We start from the raw sequence: 22,748 nt of genomic DNA, 5'->3' as shown, positions 1-22,748 counted from the left end.
CATCTTTTAACTATTTATATGAAACTGAAGAAAAACATGTATTAAAATATGTCCCAGATCAGAACGTGACCTGGTATATACTTTTTGAGACGCTAGCCTTGCAATATGCCCAAGGGTAACGTGTTACTCTACAAAAAGCTGCCCAAAGAAGGAATCAGAACCAGTTTATTATAGGCAGTTTATCTCAACTTAGAGCTCAGTGGTTAATTCGGTTTCAAAACTTATACTATGTGTTCTCTCCCTTCCTTCTCTGAAAACAGAGAAGCAAATAAGTAAAAAAAAAGGATCCTGAGACAAAAAAAAAATCTAGTAAGTCCAGGAACTTAGAAACTCTGGCCCCAACTTGGCTGTAAACTTTTAAAAGCCACAGTCATAGTTTCTCTTTCTACTATAACCAGTTCCTTCCTTGATCCTGGACAGCCATTAAAAACAAACATGGGGGCCTCAGATGCTTTGGGTTCCCAAAGCATCATTGCTTGGAAATTCAGCCCCAGGTGGGGTAAATTCCACTTAAGGCTAGGTACCAGCCCCCAAATTGATAATCATCAAGAACCATGAAGGGAGATTTAAAAGAACACTCAAGAAGATAGGAAGCTGCAGAGAAATAAATGGATAGAATACCTAGGTTTTAGTGGTTAATACTAACTGTATAGTACTTAAAAGGACATTAAAACACTTGAATCTTTGCACCAACACTTTTTAGCTATAAAATACTGTAATATGTGTGCTTTTCTACAGAAGAATGTTGGAGAATGGGAACAATAATATTTGTATAATTTACTGATTTATTGAGCATCTCCTATGGCATGGCACTCTTTTATAAGGCACTTTTTTTTCTTAGGGGGGAGGGGGAATGAAGGAACAAACACAAGCAGTGGAGAAGGGCAGAGGGAGAAAGACAATCTTAACCAGGCTCCATGCCCAGTGTGGAGCCCAGTGTGGGACTCAATCTCCCAACTATGAGATTGTGACCCCAGCTGCAATCAAGAGTCAGACACTTAACTGAGTGAGCCACCCAGGCTCCCCTATAAGGCACTTTTGATGAAAAGATAATCACTCGTCACAACTGTAAGAAGTAAACTGTTATTATCATCTCCATCTTACAGATTAGGAAACTGAGGCATAGAGCTTAGATAACTGAGGTCACACAGATGGTAGGATATGGCCTCAAGTGCATATTCCTCATCAGTATATTATACTCTAATTACAGATATACTTTCAGTTTGGAAAAAAAGAATTACTAATCAGGTTTATAAATCTTTTTTTTTTTAATTTTTTAAATGTTTTTTTATTTTATTTCTAGGAGAGAGAGAGAGAGAGAGAGAGAGAGAGGGAGAGAGAGAGACAGACAGACAGCGTGAGCAGGAGAGGGTCAGAGAGAGAANGAGAGAGAGGGAGAGAGAGAGACAGACAGACAGCGTGAGCAGGAGAGGGTCAGAGAGAGAAGGAGTCACAGACTCCGAAACAGGCTCCAGGCTCTGAGCTGGCAGTCAGCACAGAGCCCGACGCGGGGCACGAACCCACGAACCGCGAGATCATGACCTAAACGAAAGTCGGACGCTTAACCGACTAAGCCACCCAGGCGCCCCTTTGTTTGTTTTTTGAGAGAGTATGAGCAGGAGGGAGGGGCAGAGGGAGAATCTTAAGCAGGTTCCATGCCCAGCACAGACCCCCACAAGGGGCTTGATCTCACAACTGTGAGATCATGACCTGAACTGAAATCAAGAGTCGGATGCTTAACTAACTGAGCCAACCAGGCGCCCCAAAGGTTCTAATTCTTAAATTTTAATGTCTTAAATTATAACCTAAAATCTAAAATCTTAAGGATTATAACTATCTATAGAACCCTTTGAGAGAAAAATATCCTCGGGGTGTCTGGGTGGCTCAGTCAGTTAAATATCTGGCTCTTGACTTTTAGTTCAGGTAATGATCTCACGGTTTAGGAGTCTGAGCCCCACACAGGGCTGTGCTGACAGTGCAGAGCCTGCTTGGGATTCTGTCTCCCTCTCTCTCTGTCCCTCTACCTTGTGCTCTCTCTCTCTCAAAACATTACTAAATAAATAAAAATAAAAACTTAAAAAAAAAAAAAAAAAAAGAACGAAAAAGAACATATCCTCACCATTCAGCTTGTTTCCTTTGCTCAGCCAATTCATGGAGCCGCCGAAGTGCTTTTTCCTGTTTCTTCTCATCTTTGCGGGATCTTGAAGAGACATTTCGAGCAAACTCTCTCTGCTTGAGATCTTTCAATCTCTGGTGGACAACAACAACAACAACAAAACAAAAAGGGAACAGAGGGTGGGTGATTTAGAATAATCTGGGGATCCTGAAAACAAGGTCTTTAGAATATTTACCCTCAATCAATGGTTACAGTGCTAGCGCAGAACACATTGTTTAATACTCTCTCTTTCAGTAACTGAAACCACAATGGCTGATTACTTTGGATAAAACACTTGCAGTACCTGCATTTCTAATTAGGACAGCATACCATTTTCTTTATTGGGCAAAATTAAATGATTTCAGATACAACAAGCAAATTTTAGAACACTGGGAGGGAAAAAAAAGGGACTATTTGATCACCTGCTCCTCCAGGATGCAAAACTAGACAAACAGAATATGAGATAAATTGTAATAACACAAGCCAAAGAGAACAGAAAGGGGTTAGGCTAGTACAGAAAATTATCCAGGAGTAAGATCTTAAAAAGCAATGTACAGCTTACATGGGGAGGTTATGTGAATCAAAACAAATAGAAAGCATACTTTTATTTCACCATAAAAAGGTGCTATTTCTTTTCAGCATGAAGTAGTCCTGTGACTATCACACAAACCATCTTCCAATGCTAGCATGTTCAGAGCTCATCAGTCTGACCAGCGTCTGGTCAGTCTGCTGAAATTAGACAGTAATATGTATAGCTTTTTCATTCCTTCATGGCCCTGAGAGTAACTTCCAGGGGATGAGGAGAGAGAACAGAGATAAGTCTAAGGATTTATTACTTAAAATCCTGATAAAAGAATCAATCTTTTATTCTCAGAAACTACTACATAATTTTCCTTAAAACAAAATGGAACAATAACCAAAAAAGAACAGTGCTAATGACACACTAGTGACAAAGTCCAGACATATCTGCAATGAAGACAGAACTAAAATTATTTCCAACACACTAGATAATATAAAAAACCAAAACAAAACACATACATTAGCCTATACTTTTACAGTAGCATTAGGAAAAGGAATTTGACCCAATATAAAGTGGACATTGCTTTGCGGAAGGGCATGATGTTCAACAGACAGAGGAATTTTCATATCTAATATTTATGAAATGTGTTTTGAATATTTTTGAATTGGGAGGGGAAAAGGGTGGAAAGACACACACAAAAAAAGATATACAGCTAAAGACACTAGTAGAAAAACTCACTCTTGTGATCTGGGCTCCCAAATTAGAAGGATTTGCTTTCAATACATCAGCTGAAAATGTCACATCACAAAGAAAAAAAAGTAAAAATAAAACAAGAGTGAAAGAGAAAAAAAAATAAAGCAAGCATTACTACACAAGCTCTCTTAGTGAATCTGCAAACTATTATACTGAACAATCAGGGACAAGCCATCAACTCTAAAAGGGTGGGGGAGAAGGGAAGCACCTGTACAACACATATATGTGTACATACACAGAGACTGACACAGTAATAATCTCTCCTGGATAAATGGACCTATCTGCATTCAGGAAAAATAGTTAACAGAACTTCAGGAAAGACCACTGCTACCTAGAAATTGTCTATCTTATTTTCATTTACCTTTATTTTGGGACTGTTCAAGTAACCAACAGCTGACAAAATGTTTTACTAAAGCTAGCTATCCAGAATTAAGATTTTTATAAAAACCACTTCAAGATGGTAGATCAACTATCTTGAATAAATATGAATTCCAATTTTTTCCTTTTAAGGAGAATGAGACAGAAAGAGCCTGTTAGGACTACTGTATCATTATTTCAGGCTACAAACTTAGGTTTTTTTCTGCCCCAAACATTTACCATGCTCTCTAGCCAAAATTTAAATAGAACATATGTTTTTCTCATATCTGCCATCTTCTCTCTAGCCACCCCATAGGCCTGCAAAATCTCCCAATACCTCATCATTTCCTTCCTTCTTACAAATATTTCATTACTTTTAGGAGTTATTTCCCAAACTACAAGATACTTTCCAAAAAAATGTGCATTTTATCAAAGCCTGGAGTTTTGAGGCTAAATCAGACAGAGGTTAGGCTTTCCTATCATTCAGCAACCACCTGTTGCAACTTTGAAGTTGAAGCCTGAAGATGCCCTATCTAGGATTCCTACCACATTGTAACTGGAGGTAGAGAGAGACGAAAATGGGATGATGTCGGTAAAACAAATCTGAGTGCAGCCCCATTCTAGGTGAAGCTACACACCAAATAGGGTGTAGCAACCATTCCTAAATCACCCTTACAGACTTTAAAAGTCTGGGGTCTCAAATGTAAAATTGGGAACCCCAGAATTCTTACCCAAACCTTAGAGATAGGGCTGGACAACTCCCCCAAACTCAAAATGTTTGTTTGAGGTATCTCTCTCAGATGAGGGCGTTTTCATGATAAAAATGGATTCTACCCAAGGTCAAAGTAAATCTACCTCCAAAATCTTTACTGATACTGCGTAAGATTTTTCTTCTTTCTGAACCGCCTAGTATCTTGTTAAGCACTCATCTAGCAACCATCATGCTTTGCTCTGACTCTACTTGTTCCTGCCTTTCAAAAAGGCAGTAAGTGTAAAGTTGGAGTCAGAAAGACTTGCCTTCAAATCTATGAATTACCAAGCAAGTGATTTCATCTCTCTGAGCTCCAGTTCCCTCCATGAGAAAAACAGGGCTATTCTAGCAATAGATGTATGAGGTTAAGTGTCAAAATAAATATGAAGTACTTTGTGTATCAAAATTGTTCAATACTGGGACACCTGGTGGCTCAGTTGGCTAAGTGTCCGATTTCAGCTGAGGCATGATATCACAGTTCATGAGTTCAAGCCCCATGTTGGGCTCTGGGCTGACAGCTCAGAGCCTGGAGCCTGCTTTTGATTCTGTGTCTTCCTCTCTCTCTCTGCCTACCCCCACCCTGCTTGCACTCTTTCTCAAAAATAAATAAACTTAAAAAAAAATGTTCAATATTGTCTCTTTTATTTGGGGCAGAGACTATAGTTGGTTTTTTTTTTTAACTTTATTTTTATTTATTTCTTAAGTAATGTCCACACCCAGTGTGGGTCTTGAACTCAGAACCTCGAGATGAAGCGTCACATTCTTTACCAGCTGATTACCTCCTTTAAAAATTTTTATTTTAAAAACAATCTCTACACTCAATGTGGGGCTCATGTAACTGATCTTTGTAATCAACCTTGCAATACACGGAACAGTAGTTAAGTCTACAGAAAGCATCTGGTAAATGCTTGGTGAATAATCTGGCTGAAACATTGGATCCTTGATTTTTCCCCAAATAAATTCTTTACCACTTGTAGAAATATTTTCCTATATCCATTAGGGACATAGTCAAGTTATATGATATATATGGTTTTCCTAGCTATTATTCTCATCCAGCAAGGAAGTCTCATTCTTTAGAGAATCAAAAAGCCTAAAATGTTAAGCGCCCCTTATTTGTGAACAGAATTAGGACACTGGTTCATGGAGCATATCACTCTTGATCTCAGGGTCATGAGTTTGAGCCCCATGTTATGTGTAGAGATTACTTTAAAAAAAAAATTAGGCCAAATGCAAAAAAGCTATCAGAAAGTTCTCAATTTCCTATGTAAAAAGCAATTTAAAAAATTTAAGTTTATTTATTTTGAGAGAAAAAGAGATAGCAGAAGCAGGGGAGGAGCTGAGAGAGAGAGAGAGAGAGAGAGAGAGAGAGAGAGAGAATCTCAAGCAGGCTCACACTGCCAGTAGAGAGTCTGATATGGGGCTCGAACCCAAGAAGTCATGAGATTATGACCTGGGCTGAAACCAAGAGTCGGACACTTAACAGACTGAGCCACCCAAGTGCCCCTAAAAGTAACTTTTATAAAGGCAGAAGTCCCTAATTCAGAATTAGATTTTCCAAAGTTGGTTATTTTATTCCATGGAAAAACCTGGCTCATTTGCAACTAAATGCTCATATGAAATTCAGTATCCTGTACTTTTATATTCCTCTTAAATTCTAAAGAGGAACACAACTTCAGATTAACTTCTTCAAGGTGAGAACAGAGGAGCAACACACCTGCCTGTCAAAGAGACAGAGCTCATGCAAGGAAAAAAATTTATCGATGTGTCATCAATCCAAAAACTTTTCAAAGGCTGAGCAAATTCCATTCCATACATAAAAATTCAAGTTAGACTCCAAACTGGGATACTGTCTGATCTGAATGGATATAATTAATCATTTAAGCTAAATCCAAAATTACTATGTCCTTATCTCTGAAAATTAGATTATGCCTTCTGAAGTGTTGCTAGTAATTTTGTTTCTTCTTTGAACTATTAAAGCTTATTAATAAAAATTTAAGCATATTATATAACACATTTCTAGCGGGTTTAAATATTTCATTCAAGGTAAAGAAGACTGAACCAAATTCAAGATGAAAGGATTTGAAAATCCTGTTCTGAAAAAACAATAGCATGTTTCCAAAAAAGTATATATTTTTGTGACATAGAACACAGTGGCCATTTCTCACTGATTCTCAATCACATGGTAGACGGAGTTTCACTAAACTTTCCAAAAGACCAATATAGGGGGAGACCTTAAGAAATAATCCAGCACTTGAAATATCCATCCACATAACCATGGTTCTTTGGGCTAAAGAAACTTCAATGTAAAGGACTTTCCATTTCTTAAAACACAGCTTAAATAGCACTGTGTTGGCAGCAAAGTATCTACTCCCCCACTACCCAACTCTGCAAACTCCTGAACCATTACCCAACTCTGAACAAAGTAAAGCAGAGAAATGAGAATCTGGTAAATCCCACCGATTTTTAATGTGAGTGATAAATTTGCCCACATTATCAATAATGTGGAGTGTGACTAGCAAGGAGTGGCATGGTGTTTGACCTGGGAATGAATGCGACAAAGATTTATCTGCACATAATTTTCTCTAAGAACAAAATAAGCTTCTGAATTAATAAAATATTTGCATCTTTTGGTACTACTCTTTCCTAACAAAAATTGATGCTAGAAGTTTATATTTGATTGGGTATACCCTAGTAGGAATAAGTCTGTTATTTTTTCCTCAAGTATTTTAAATCTTCTATCTCAATTTGAAGAAACATATGCTTTTATTTCCAGGTGAAGGGAATTTCAGACATCAGAAAATAGGCAGAGTATTTCCTACTGCCACTAAAAATCCTATGTTCTAATATGTACTCAACTCTCAAGAGAAAATCTTATTTTGTCTCTGAGGAGTCAAAAGACTATCCATGGTTTCTTCCTCTCACCACCTACAGCCCTCCTCTCCCAAAACAGGGACTAAAGCTTAGTCTTTCTTTGTAAGTAACCCTGCAATGCGCACAAAGTTGTGTATGGCACAAGAGATGCCCAATAAACATGTATCAAACTGCTTTCAGTTTTAAAAGAAATTGGGAGAGGGAACACATATAAATACTTTATGTATTGTTTGTTGGCCATGAACGGTGACAGGAAATAGTGACGAAACTGTGTGCACCGCAATCTCTCTTTCAGACTAAGTATAATCGGACTTTTTTTTTTTTAAGTAATCTCCACACCCAACATGGGGCTCAAACTCACAACCCCAAGATCAACTGCACACTCCAACTGAGCCAGCCAGGTGACCCTAATCTGGCTTTCTCTGAACCTCAACCATTCTCTTTCCCCTACGTCAACAATACTGCACACCCCAAATCCACGGCCTCTTCTCCCACAGTTTCCTGCCTCTCTCTCACAATACAACATTAATCTCTCCCTTCCCAAACTGGAGTAATCATGCTCTGTTACTTGGCCAGGTTACCTGGATGCAGGCCTCAGTGTTTGATGCTTCTGAATGAGACCATCCAGACCATCACCATGTGGTGAGGAAGGAACAGGACCAGGAAAGAACACAGAAAGCCTCAGCACTCAACTACTTAGGGAAGGAAGATTATAGTTGAATGGTTAAGGAAATCCAAGTTACTGGACACTGGAGGTAACTTTAGTTACCTTTAGTCTTTCTTTCATGTTTATCAGTAAGTGATGAAAATAAGTTTTATTCAGTAACAGAGCCAAACCAAATGTTTGGTAACAGAGAAAACTAAACATTAATGCTGATTATAGATACTGAAAAAAATCAGAGGGAAATACAGAAGTATTCATTCTTCTTGGTAGGAGTGTTTCTGATTAGTCATTTATGACCATACTTATCATTTGGTGAATATAAAATTAATTTGTCATAAAATCATTGTTAAATACTTGCTTTGTTATTTTCAGGAAGTCAGCAAAAAGCCTTGAAAGTGTGGTATATTTTTACAGTACCGGCTGTGCCTGCTGTAACGTGTCTTCCCCCCTGCCCACATGTATGTATATGTACACATAGTCACCATCACCAAAATTTAAGCTGGATCATGAGGCTTAAAGAATAATTTTACTGAGATACAATTCATATAGCATAAAATCCACCCATTTAAATGTAAAATTGGGTGGGTTTCTCAGAGCTGTGCAACTATCACTCCTAATTTTAGTCAGAATATCTCCTTTGCCCTCAAAAGAAACTCCATGCTCAGGAGCAGTCACTCCCCATTACTCCTTTCTACACAGCCCCTGGAAACCTAATGTATGTTCTCTATGGATAGGATTATTCTAGACTTTCCATGTAAATAAAATCATACAATATGGGGGGCTTTATGACTGGTTTCTTTTACTTAGTGTAATATTTTCAAGATTTGTGTGTGTTGTATTTATCAGTAAGCCCTTCCTTTTTATTGCTGAATAACATTCCACTGTATGGATATACCACATTTTGTTTGTCCATTCATGAGTTGATGGATATATGCACTATTTCCACTTCTGAGCTACTATTAATAATGCTGCAATGAACAATCTTATGCAAATTGTTGTGTGGACACACATTTTCATTTTTCAAGGGTACATACTGGTCATATGGTAACTCTATATTTAACATTTTGAGGAACTGCCAAACTGTTTCCCAGAGGTGCTATACCATTTTACAACTCCACTAGCAATGCAGGAGTGTTCCAGATTTTCCCATATCCTCTCCAACATACGTTACTGTGTCTTTTTAATTTTGGCCATCCTAATATATGTGAAATGGTATGCCACTGTGGTTTTGTGGCTAGTGAATTTTAAATGTAACTATATAGGGGCGTCTGGATGGCTCAGTTGGCTAAACATCCACCTCTTGATTTTGGCTCAGGTCATATTCTCATGGTTCATGAGTTCAAACTCCGCACTGGGTTCTGTGCTAATGGTGCAGAGGCTGCTTGAGATTCTTTCTCTCCCTCTTTCTCTACCCCTCCACTGCTTGCACTTGCTCTTCCTCTCAAAATAAATGAATAAAAAGTAAAAAACAAAAAACAAAAAACAAACAACAACAACCAGATATAACTATACAGCCCTCAAAATCCTATCTGGAGGCAAAGGTCTGACTTCTCTGTAAAATTTAAAGGAGCAAAATTCATAAGAACTGCTTAGGTCTAAAGCAAATGAACAGCAGCATCTCAGTTCAGAGCTCTCTTTTCAGGCCTGTCACTCACAGACTATCATTATTTCTTAGGTTGCTTTACCTTTCAGACTACAACAGAACATACAGCCTCATACATGAATCTCCACTGTATCACTGTGATAAATGTAAATGCGCTGGGCTAAAAACAGGTTGAAAACTGCAGAATATAAGGCAGAATCATTTTTATTCATATTGGGAATGTATATCAAAATGAAGAAAAGAGTTAGATATTCCTAGGAAGAGAATACAGAGTTTGCCAGTAAATGAAGTTCCCAAAGGGTCTGTTTAGGGTTACCCCTGCCTGCTCACAAAAACAGATGGTTTCCCTAAACACAGTTTTCTAAGTTTAATCTGACTGTGACAGCTGGATTTAAGAACTCTAAACAATAATCAATTTATGGTTTTCTAAGGATAAACATCCCAGAAACACATGAAATATAGATATGTGTAGACTATCTTCAGTGGTATCTTAGTGTTTTTGCTATTATTATTATTATTATTAATTTTCAAAGTAAGCTCTATGCCCCAGTGTGGAGCTTGAACTCACAAACCCGAGATCAAGAGTTGTATGCTTCACTGGCTGACCTGGCCAGGCACCCCTGTGGTTTCACTTCTTTTAGAAAAGTTGTTTCTTTTATATTTTAGCCCTAAAATTATTTCTCCCCTATTTTACTTTTTATTGCCTTTTAAAAATTTAGTTTTTTGTTTCCCTTGCACTGAAGTATCAAAGTAGCACTGAAGAAAGGGAGCCCAGTCTGAAGCTCCTCAAATCTGTAGGCTTGCCAGAGGTCCAACTGGTTTTAATGTGCTTACTGTCCTGATGCCCCGTGTGCCAAACACACAGAGAAACAAATACTATCTTGAGGGACAACACTGCAGACAGTAAGCAGTGTGACTCCAAGTGGAGAGTGGACACCCCCAACCTGAATGAAGCCCTTGTGAAGTCCAAAGATGATCATTTCCTCCATCACCAAGGAATTTCTCAGAAAATACTTCAAGACAGAACCTATTTCATTTCTGAGTCATAAGGAAAACTAAACTTGCTGTTCCTTGGTAATCTGTATTACCAGATATATAATAGTCAACCAGAAGTAAACAATACTGCCAAACTGTAATAGTTTAGACAGAGTTAACTAAATTACACGGGCACAGAACACACTGTGTACAATTCAGAATAGAGCAGTCATCGAGGGGTGCTACAGGCTTAATCTCTTTTAGGTCAGCTATTTAAAGCTCATAAAACCACTATTTTTACCGTTGAGACAGACCTTGGTATTAAATGAAACTTCAGTCTTTTCAATAAACATAAAAGGGGTTCTCACACTGAAGCTATTTTATAGCAGAAAGAAGGGGCAGGCTGAAAGCATTCTTTCCTCTGACCAAGACATTGATTCTTGCTAAAAAGAATTTCTCAAAGCTGCTAATTTATAGTACCAGATTTTGATAAATTGGATGTAACTACTGCAGATGGTTTTGAAACTGCAAAGAAGCTGGACTCAACACTTAAAGATGAATAAGGAGGCAGCTTTTCAATGTGCTGCTTCTCCACTGTCAGTCAGAACCCTGTGCGTGGAGACAAAAGGAAGGTATGGGTCTGGGTCACAAACTCAAATGTTTAGAAGGATCTGGCAGTTAATATAGTGAGTCACACACGTTGATGTAAGAGACAAGATAAAGTGGAAACCACTGCTAATTGAAGAGTGAGTGTGTGACTTTCTAAAGAGATAGCAACTGTTCAGCTTTAGCCAATTGGTTATGTTGAAATGTAGGCCCAATGTTCTGAGATATTTTAATTTTTCAAGAGAAGACAAAGCCTGAATTATATAAAATCTCATTTTTAAAAGACTGAGAACCAACCAAAATTAAATAGGAAAAATCTAACACTACAGTCAAAATACATCTGTGGGATAATTTGTGAACTCTGGTTTATGTATTGGAGAGCTTACTGGCACAAATAAAAGACAGTACGACTGGGAGAATCCTGACCAAGTAACAAGGCACCAAAGAAAGCAAAACAATAACAACAAAAAATAGTGTTAAAATAAGGTACTGTTATATTGTGTTGCTGCAAATTTACTTCTGGGAAAGAATGTTCTTTGTAGTTTGAAATTTAGGCCCTCTGAAAAGCTGAAGAAAATGGTTTCCATGGTCATATCCACTAGTAGACATGTTTTTAGCTATGCAAAATAATCAAAGATGCAAAGAGGAAGAGATGGGAAAATGTTTAGTTTCAAAGTAAACTTAACTGTACTATAATTAAACGAAGAGGGACAGAAGATGGATACTAATGTTTATTAAGCTCTGAGGCATAACCTCCATAAAAAGGAATCAGATTGGGCTCGTTTTCGAGGAATGGAAAGGACTATCCTTCAAAATGTATTGAAATTATCACCTTAAAATGAGGGTTAAACTGCTGAAAAGAGCCAAAGTGTCTAATTAGCTTTTTCATCTTTGAAAAAGTTGGATCTTCATATTTGCAAGTTGGTGACTTTGTTCACAAAAATGTTAGAAATTCTGAGAAAAACTAGTGAACATGGAGAGGCACATAATAACAACCCCCCCCCAAATCACCACAAAATGTGGGTGACCACATAGCCCTTTTTTGAGAGATTATTTGTGCTTAAAAAAGATAGGGGTGTGTTCAGAATTCTGTCTATACTACTAGTTTTACCACTAACAGGATAGATTATTTCTCTGGAAATTTTTAATGGTAAAAATTTGATGGAAGATGCAAACTAGGGATTACTAATATAGGGGTTGAATGTACTTACCTATTATCTCAGATTCATAATAATCCTGTGTGCCTTCCTGGAAGACAAGACAGGGTGTCTTTATGATTTTAGAGCATGAATTTGGAAAATGGTAGGTCCATTTGTATGGTAAGTTCATGTCCATCAAAGAGGAATGAAAAACAGGACCTACCTCCTCTTAGGGGTTTTTTAGCTGTGTTGTACACCAAGGGCAATTAAAGGCTCCTTAGAAATTCTAAGTAAAGGGAAGAGTAGAACTATAAAAAATTTTGTGCTGTGCATTTTTTTTGTTTCTGTATTTATAGCACTGCTTTAAGATTCTATTATTTGCACTAAGAGAGCAGTATAAAGATGAAAAAAAAAGAAAGATGAAAAAGCCTATATTTCCACCAAATAACAGAACATTCCACCAAAAACAAACAAAACAGACTCATACTATAGCCATTCTTTTTTTAATACCTAAGATGGGCTTTTGATCATGGTGAAGAAACAGGCTCACATACATTCATTAATCATACCAGCTAAAGATTTCTTCCCAGACCAAGGATCGCAGACATTTTTCTATATTAATGGAAAGTAGTCCATGAGTTCCTTATAAGAAATCCTTAATTTTGTACTTTCATTTTGATGATAATCTAAAAAAAAAAAATGAGTACTTGGCATCATCTAGATGAGCACTTTACAAATGTTTATAACAACTGGGGACTTAAAATGACAGTGGTTTGTATCAAGGAAAGGCCATATGGTATCGCAATATCATATATATTTCAAAGGTTTTCACCAGTCCTAGTATAACAGGGGTTTTCAATCTCAGCACATGACAGCTTGGGCCAGGTATTCTTGGTTCCAAGGAGCTTTCCTGTGCATTGCAGGCTATTTAGAAGCACTCCTGGCCTCTACCCGCTACATGCCAGTAGCACCATCCTCCTAACTGTGGTAATCAACAATGCTAAGTGTTCCCTGGAGGACAAAACTCCCCATGTGGAAAACCACTGCAATAGAGAAACATAGAGAGAGAACGGAGTCATCCCAAGGTGCACAGGAGAACAAACATGTCAAATTCAAATGAACCAGAGCTGTAAAAATTACTACCAGGCTCAAGTTGAAGGCAACATAACTAAAACATCATCCATAGTATTAATGTTGCCAATGTGAATTTCACTAGTTCTGCATTTCTGCTCAGATTTGATTTGTAAATCTGTTGCTTGGATAAAACTTTTTTCCCCCTTAACAGGCAGTCTAAACATTGCTCAAGTCTCAATTACACTTTTCCTGGTAAATTTTTCTAACACGAACTTTACTCAAGAGACTTATCGACTAAAACTGTAATCTTTCTAAATGTCCTTTTGGTGCCTAAAGTTTCTCCTGGAGTCCTAATCTATCAAAGGCGACTCTTTTTATTTTTATTTTTTAAAGTATGCTCTAAGCTCAACATGGGGCCTGAACTCGCCACCCTGAGATCAAGGGTCACATGTTCGACCAACTGAGCTGGCCAGGTGTCCTATCACGGACAATTTTGTCCCCCCACAGACAATTCTTAATTGAAGAAATTCTCAGAGCCCAAAAAAGGTGGTTATGTGTTTAGATGGTACAAGTCTTTCTTAATTCCATAAAAAATAACTCCCAAATTTGAATTATATATATACTGAGAAACTAGAAAAATTACTGGGTAAGCAGTATTTACTGTTAACATTATTGACAGATGCTTCTTTGAAAAAGTGAGGTAACTGCCAGTATATATCTTGTCCATATATCCTCTCTAAATGTCTCCTTCTTCAAATTAAGCAGACCTGATAATACACAATGTCCAAAGGTATATCACAAGTTCAAATGCTGTCTTGAATACAATTCTTTCAGTGGAAGAAGCTTAAATTGGTTAGGTGTGGTTAACTGTGAAAGAGGTTGTTGCAGAAAGTATAACAATTTACAAACTATCCTTGTGCTAGTAAAGCTTAAAGCTTGCTCTTTACCTGTGCACTGAAAATCTTAGGGTTGGCTGAAAGATGACACAAAGGTAAAATAAATAAATAAATTAATTAATTAAAAATAATGCTGGCTCAACAGATCCACTTAAAAGAGCATTCCAGCAATGCTCATAAATCTTACAAGTTCAACAAATACAACTACTATGCCTTCAAAGATCTAGTAAGTTCTGCTAAAATCCTCCAACATCAAATGGTTCAAAATTATTCAATAAGCCAGGACTGTTCTATAGATTTAAAGATCCATTTCCTCCTTCTAAAATCCCCCCTGGACACCTTCTTTATGCCAGTATCTAGTTAGGTACAGTTTTATTTTCTAAGTTAGTGAAAGCAAAAAAGACTGCAAAGAAAGTATAATTCACTTTTTAGCAAGCTCTTCAACATGCAGCATCAGAAGTTTTGTTAAAGTTAAGACAGCATCTAATTCTTTTTCCTTCTCAAGATTTATCTACTTTCCAAGGTACACCAATAACAAAATGACTTACCGATGGGAAATAGTAGCCATTAAAGCATGAACTCCTATATATAGAAGACGAAGCAACCACAGTCTGGGATAACTATTCAAAGTTTAACATATTCACAAAGAGTGAGAAAGTGAAACAAAACTCCTAGTGATCCTCAGTTGAACTACCAAATTAAATACAAATTCAGAAACCACTCAAAGCCAAAAACTTTATGCAAGATTTATGAAGCTCACAATTCTTCTCTACATAAATTCTTGGAAGGGGGAGGTCTACGTCAGGACTTGTCACTGAAAAAAAAGTAAGTCAGATGGACTTCGGATAAAGACTGGCAGATATAAGAAACCAAAGTCACCAAGTTTTGGGGGGTACATTTATAAAATTCAATAGTTTTTAACAACAAATAATGTATCTTTTTGTTAGCAAACAACTGTTTCTCACCTGCTTGTGTGCATGATCATAGGAGTTGATATGGTTGTCAAATTCCTGATGTTTCTGATATTGCTTATCACAGAGTTCACAGTAAAAGTTGGCTCTGAGGTCTTCCAATGCTTTGGCAATGGCCTTCTCTTTGTCAACATAATCCTATAAGAACCACAAAATACAAACAAAAAATGAACTTAGTAGAATTTTAAGTGAATGTTATAAAGAGGCTTATTTAGTGGTACTAGTAAAAGCTAGATGGAACACAAGTGGCAATTAGGTGGGGTAATCTGTATGTACTAATAGTTGTTTTCAAATAAATATTCAAAAAGAGTTTAATGTTTGTTTATTTTTAAGAAAGAAAGACAGTGTGAGCAGGGGAGGGACAGAGAAAGAGGAAGAAAGAGGATCCAAAGCAGGCTCCAGGCTCCGAGCTCTGTCAACCCAGAGCCCGATGTGGGGCTCAAACTTAGGAACCATGAGATCATGACCTGAGCTGAAGCCAGACACTTAAGTGACTGAGCCACCTCAGTGGCCCCCCAAAAAAGAGTTTAATTTTACTTTGCCTTTTGGCATTAAGGTGGCATCCCCTACTCCTATCCTTGGCTAAAAAGAAACCCCAAACAACCAGAAATAAAAAACAATTAAAAAGATTTTTTAAAATATTTGTTTTTTTATTTTTGAGAGAGAGAGAGAGACAGACACAGATAGAGCACAAGCGAGGCAGGAGCAGAGAGAGAGAGAGGGAGGGAGACTCAGAATCTGAAGCAGGCTCCAGGCTCTGAGCTGTTAGCATAGAACCAATGCAGAGCTCGAACCCACGAAATGCAAGATCATGACCTAAGCTGAAGTCCAGATGCTTAACTGACTGAACCACCCAGGTACCCCAAAAAAGACTTTTTAATTTTACTTTGCCTTTTGGCATTATGGTGGCATCCCCTACTCCTACCCCTAGCTAAAAAACTCCCCAACCAACCAGAAATAAAAAACACAATTTTTACTGCATTGTAGGGAACCATAGAAATATCCTCAAAAGGGGCAACAGAAAACAAAACAAAACAAATCAAATATCTGAAACTGATATCAGGGCTGTGATGGGCAAGGGCTCTCCTTAGGATATGTGGGTGACACAGGAATTTGGGGTTGGAGCAAGATGGGGGAGCTAGACCAAAGAAGCTTCATTAATAAATGAAAGAACCTGTGACTGGGTTGGAGAGTACTGAAGACTTCTGCATCTTGGCAGAGGGAATAAAAGATCCTCTTGGTGGAGCACCTGGGTGGCTCAATAGGTTAAGCATCTGACTCGGTTTTGGCTCAGGTCCTGATCTCCCGGTTTCATGACTGCCAACTCCACACTGGGCTCCGCAGTGACAGTGTGCTCCCCTCCTCTCTCTGCCCCTGCCCTGCTCACACTATCTCTGTCTCTCTCAAAATAAATAAACTTACAAAAAATCCTTTCAGAAAGCATCCTCAATTTTGGCTCTTTAACATCTTTTTAGATTAAGATCAACAAAATGGGGGTTATAATAAAAGATTACAAAAAGAAAGTAAATCTATCTAACTGGACAATAAACTATTAAAAAAAAAAATCTACCTAACAGTGAGAGTCATAGGAAATACACAATAAATTTAAGTACCTAAAATCTCAGATACTGGAACAGTCTATCATAGAGTATAAAGCAGTTATAAAATGTTTAAAAATATAAAATGGAACGCCTGGGTGGCTCTGTCAGTTAAGCATCTGACTTTGGTTAAGGTAATGATCTCAGGGTTTGTGAGTGTGAGTCCTGTGTCGGGTTCCATGCTGACAGCACAGAGCCTTCTTGGGAATCTCTCTCTCTCTCCCTCAAAATAAACATTAAAAAAAAAAAAAAGAAAGAAAGAAATATAGATGTACTAAAAAACAGCCAGAAAATCAAAATCCAACTACATGTTGATTACAAGGGATATCTCCAAACTCAAAGAACTTAGAAAGTTGGAAGTTAAAGGATAGAAAAAGATATGCCGGGCAAACAGTAGCCAAAATAAAGCTGGAGCAATTATATCATCACTTAACTTCTTTAATTCTTTAAACTTTTTTTTTTTTAATTTTTTTTTTAATGTTTTATTTATTTCTAGGAGAGAGAGAGACAGAGTGAGCAGGGGAGGGTCGGAGAGAGAGGGAGCCACAGACTGAAACAGGCTCCAGGCTCTGAGCTGGCAGTCAGCACAGAGCCAGACGCGGGGCCCGAACCCACGAACCGCGAGATCATGACCTAAGCGAAAGTCGGACACTTAACCGACTAAGCCACCCAGGCGCGCCTAATTCTTTAAACTTTTTAAAAGTAACCTCTATAAGCAATGTGGGGCTTGAACTCATGACCCTGAGATCAAAATCACATGCTCTACTCACTGAGCCAGCCAGGTGCCCCATCTTTTTTAGACTTTAAGTAAGGCAAAAGTATTACTTGAGACTGTGGCCAGTTATGGAATTAAATATTAAGAGGCTATTCTTCAAATAAGCTGGGCTGCTAAGCTGAAAAGCCAACACAGACATGTTGGTTATCCACTGGTCTTAATGAGGTTTTGGCTCAAAACTGTGGGAAAGACCCAAAAAAGTGGTCCATTTTGCCTCAGCAGTTCCATTTAAAGGCTAGACATCTAAAGACTTTTCAAAACAAGCTGAGTACAATTGGTCTTTGAATGGGTTTAAACTGCATGGGTCCACTTATATAAGGATTTTTTCCAATAAATATACTGCAAAGTTTGGAGATTTGCAACAATTTGAAAAAAATTTGCAGATAAACCACATAGTCTAAAAATATTTTTAAAAATTACAAAAAAGGTGTCATTAATGCATAAAATATTTGTAGATACTAGTTTACTTTGTCATTTGTTACATAAAATATATGCAAACCTATTATATAAAAAGCTAAAATTCATCAAAACTTAAGTACATACTCACAGACCTTAAACGGCACCACTGGCAGAGAGAAATGTGAACGTAAAGACGACATATTAAATCATAACTGCATAAGAACGGCAGTACGTGCCGTACTACTGTGATTCCCGTATCTCCCACTGTGACTGGGGGTGGGTGGGTGGGGGCTCCTGTGTTGAGAGTATCCACTTAAAACGCTGTGATGCTAGTCGTCTCTGCAGGAGCAGTTCGTCTCTCAAGCGAATTGGGTACTGGAGGAAAAAGTGATCTCTCCTAGTTGTGTATTTTTCATCATGTTTAGTTCAATACTGTAAGCCTTGAATAACACCACAGGACCCAAACGAAGTGCCACTAGTGATGCTGAAGTGCTCACAAGCAGAGAAAAGTCATGACGTTACAAGAAAAAGGTGAACTGCTTGATATATACCATAGACTCAGAGCTGCAACAGCGCTGCCTGCCAGTTCAAGACAAATGAATCCAATGTAAAGACCAATGTTTAAAAAAAAAGGAAATCTGTGAAGCTGTCACTGCAGCTACATTCGCAGGTGCAAAAACCTTGTACTTTTTGTGCAAAACCTTTTAATATCATATTGAAAATGCAGCTTTTGTGTGTTTATGGAATCTGATAAGGTTAAAAAGGTGAAGTGATTATATGACAAATTAAAGCAAAAGGTGAAGGAGCTAAAGCTGGAGAATTTAGGGGCGCCTGGGTGGCTCAGTTGGTCGAGTGGCTGACTTCACCTCAGGTCATGATCTCACGGTTCGTGGGTTCGAGCCCCGCCTTGGGCTCTGTGCTGACAGTTAGCTCAGAGCCTAGAGCCTGTTTTAGATTCTGTACCTCCCTCTCTCTCTGACCCTCCCCTGCTCATCCTGTCTCTTTTTCTCTCTCTCAGAAATAAATAAAACATTTAAAAAAAACCCTTAAAGCTGGAGAATTTAATGCAGGCAAAAGATGATCTGATAATTTTATAAAGCAGTTTGGCTAAAACATATCAGGAAAAGCAGCTTCTTCCAACTAGGATGCAGCAGACAAGTTCCCAGACGCCATTAAGAAAATCACAGAGGAGAAAGATTATCTGCCTGAATAAGTTTTTTAATGCAATAAAAGTGTCCTACTCTAGGGATGGGGTGGGGATGGAAAGCCACAAATGACATTTATTAGCAAGGAAGAGAAGCAAACACCAGGATTTAGGGGAGGACAAGATAGTCTAACACTACTGCTTCATGCAAATACAGTTGGGTTTATAATCAGGACTGCGATTACCTATAAAGTTAACTTCTACCCCCACCCCTGAAGGGAAAAAAAAAACACCAGCTGTCAGTCTTGGTTGTACAAGAAGGCCTGAACAAGAGGAATGCTTTATTTGGATTGGTCCCATCAGTGCTTCGTCCCTGAAGTCAGGAAGTACCTTGCCAGTAACGGACTGCCTCCAATCCCTTAGCTACCCAGAACCTGATGAATTCTGCAGCGAAGGCACTCAAGTAGTCTATCTGCCCCCAAAACACAAAGTCTTTAATTCAGCCTCTAGATCAGGGGGTCATTAAACATAGTAAACTATAGAAAGGATTGTTAATACTATGAGAACCCCAAAAGAAAGAGTATCATGAAAATCTGGGAGGATTCCACCATCGAAGATGCCATTGTTGTTACAGAAAAAGCTGTGAAAGCCATACAATTCCCAAATAATATATTCCTGCTGGAGAAAACCGTGTCCAGATGTTGTGCATGACTTTACAGAATTTACAATAGAGCTGATCACAGTAATCAGAAAAGAGACAGTAAATGGGGGCGGGGGGGGGAGTGGTGGTGGTGGGGAAGGGTTTCAATGTATGGATCTTGAAGAAGATCCATGGATCTTTCAATATATGGATCAAGAGCTAACAGACACCACACACCAGAGGAATTAACAGAAGACAACTCGATGGGAGACAAGTGCTTCCATACCAGGGCCAGACAATAAGGAAGAAAATGTAGAAACAGCAGTGCCAAAGAACTAGTTGACAGTAAACTATCTGGAAGAGGGTTCTGGCTATTCAAGACCACTTTTGACTTCTTTTACCACATGGACCCATCTAGGATACAAGCACTGAAACGTAAAGCAAATGGCAGAAGATGATGTATAGAAACATTTATTTTGAAAATGAAAAAGAAAAAAATCAGAAATAATGATATATATACTAAGTGTGCCAACTTCTCCTACCTCCCTTTCTACCTCTTCTACCTTTGATTCCAAGACCAACCCCTCTTCTTCCTCCTCAGCCTTCTCAATGTGAAGATGAAAACCTTTATAATCCATATATATAATATTGGATTATATTATATATTATAATATATAATATATATATTATATATCCATATATAATCCATTATAATGAATAGTAATATAATCATCAGGTTGTATAGTTACTAAACTTATCTGTTGTGTATGTTTGTTACTGTCTTTGTTCGAAAATCCAGTAACTATGAGACAAGAATTCTGAGAGACGTTTTTATGTCATCATCTCCTAAATACTCATAATATAGGACATCGTATGCAAGACTATATGGAAGTGGACAGCCTATCCTTACACAGGAACAAGGTAAGTAACATTTGATAGGAAATTAATAATGTGTTGGCTTCTTAACTATTTTATAACTTTGCTTTCAAAGGATTATATTATATACTATATGGCTCTCTTATAACTGGAGAAGTTGAGTATTAACCTATCAACTCAGGGAAATACACATTATTTTTAAAATCTAACAATATTTCCAATGATGTATTATAAATATGAATGTTGTATGCCATAAAAATTTTATAAGCATTCAATAGTATATAGTCTAGGCTATTGTGAAGCAATTGTACTGATTACACTAGACTACCGTAAGGCAATCATACTGCTGCTACTTCATTATCAATGCATGAATTTATAAGGATAAATTTATTTATTTTTCACGTTATCTTTTCATTTTTTAAATGTTTGCTTATTTTTGAGAGAGAGAAAGAGTGTGCCAGGGCAGGGCAGAGAGAGAGGTAGAGACAGAATCTAGAGCAGGTTTTGTGCTGTCAGCACAGAGCCTAATGTGGGGCTTAAACTCATAAACCATGAGACCATGACCTGAGCCAAAATCAGGAGTCAAATGCTTAACCAACAGAGCCACCCAGGCTCCTCAATCTTTTTCATTTTTGATGTATAGTATTAGTAATAAGTACAACATTTACGGCATGGTGTGTCATATAAGACAATACTGAGGTAGGTACTGACGGATTATTCATCTTGTAAACAGATGACATCAACTTACAGTACCAATAAATACAGTACAGTACATCAAATATATCTTCTCATAAAGACATTTTTTTAATGTTTATTTACTTTTGAGAGGCAGCGCACGAGCAGGGGAGGGGCAGAGAGAGAGGGAGACACAGAATGCAAAGCAGGCTCCAAGCTCTGAGCTGACAGCACAGAGTCCAACGTGGGGCTCAAACTCAAAAGTCATGAGATCCTGAGTTGAGCCTAATGGATGCTTAACTGACTGAGCCACCTAGGCTCCCCAGTGTTCTCTTTCTTATAATTTTAATATTTTCTTTTCTCTAGTTTACTTTAAGAATATAATATATAACAGATATAAAAAATATGTGTTAATTGACTTTCTGTTATTAGTAAGGCTTTAGTCACCAGTAGGCTTTTAGTAGTTAAGTTTTTGGGGAGTCAGTTTTCGCAGATTTTTGACTGTGGGAAGGATCATGCTCCTAACCCCATGTTGTTCAAGGGTCAACTATATTATTCATTTGCTATAAAGTAGTACAGAAGAATGAAAAGGGGAAAGGAATGATAAATGATTATTGGGGTGTCTGGGTGGCTCAGTCAGTTGAGCATCTGACTCTATTTTAGCTCATGATCCCAGGATCATGGGATTGAGCCCCATATCAGGCTCTGCACTGAAAGTGGAGCCTAATTGGGATTATCTGTCTCTCTTTCTCCCTCTGCCCCTCTCTCCCATTCACTCTCTCTCTAAAATACATAAAATTTTTTAAAAAATGATAAAGGATTACTTGTTAGCCTTTTACAGCAAGGAAAGATATATTAGTCTCACAATCAGTAGATCCTTCCAGTTAACAGATCTAAAGGTAAGTCTCATTTCAAAGCCTTCTAACATTGGCCTTCTATATTCAGTTTTGTATCTTCTGGATACTTTTTTTTTTTTTTTAATTTCTAGGAGAGAGAGAGACAGCATGAGCAGGGGAGGGTCAGTGAGAGAGGGAGTGACAGACTCTGAAACAGGCTCCAGGCTCTGAGCTGGCAGTCAGCACAGAGCCCGATGTGGGGCTCGAACCCACGAACCGCGAGATCATGACCTAAGCGAAAGTCGGACGCTTAACCGACTAAGCCACCCAGGCGCCCCTTCTGGATACATTTTTAAGGCAGTTCTATCATCTACCATTTCTCACATAAGCTACTTAATCAGTAAACAAGGGTTGTATTTTGTGGAATGTCAGTATTGAACTATTCAGGTAAATTTACTAAAACTACAAAG

At 37.9% G+C, this 22,748-nt stretch overlaps 1 protein-coding gene across 4 annotated transcripts in view; it reads right to left on the bottom strand.

Annotated features, from left to right (window-relative positions):
* Positions 1-22,748, bottom strand: part of GPATCH8 (G-patch domain containing 8) — a 94,196-nt gene that overhangs the window by 5,555 nt on the left and 65,893 nt on the right. For all 4 annotated transcript variants that reach the window (XM_039220030.1, XM_039220032.1, XM_039220031.1 and 1 more), the window contains 2 exons: positions 15,330-15,473; positions 2,120-2,250 (listed from right to left, as the gene is read on the bottom strand). In XM_039220030.1, coding sequence (XP_039075961.1) covers positions 2,120-2,250; positions 15,330-15,473 — 275 coding nt within the window. The remainder of the gene's footprint in view (positions 1-2,119; positions 2,251-15,329; positions 15,474-22,748) is intronic.

The sequence above is a fragment of the Hyaena hyaena genome, unplaced genomic scaffold (genome assembly GCF_003009895.1).
Source record: "Hyaena hyaena isolate Hyena2069 unplaced genomic scaffold, ASM300989v1 scaffold_856, whole genome shotgun sequence".
In the NCBI taxonomy this organism is placed as follows: domain Eukaryota; kingdom Metazoa; phylum Chordata; class Mammalia; order Carnivora; family Hyaenidae; genus Hyaena; species Hyaena hyaena.
Note: the sequence above shows the minus strand (reverse complement) of the source record. Positions and strands in the feature narration are given on the sequence as shown.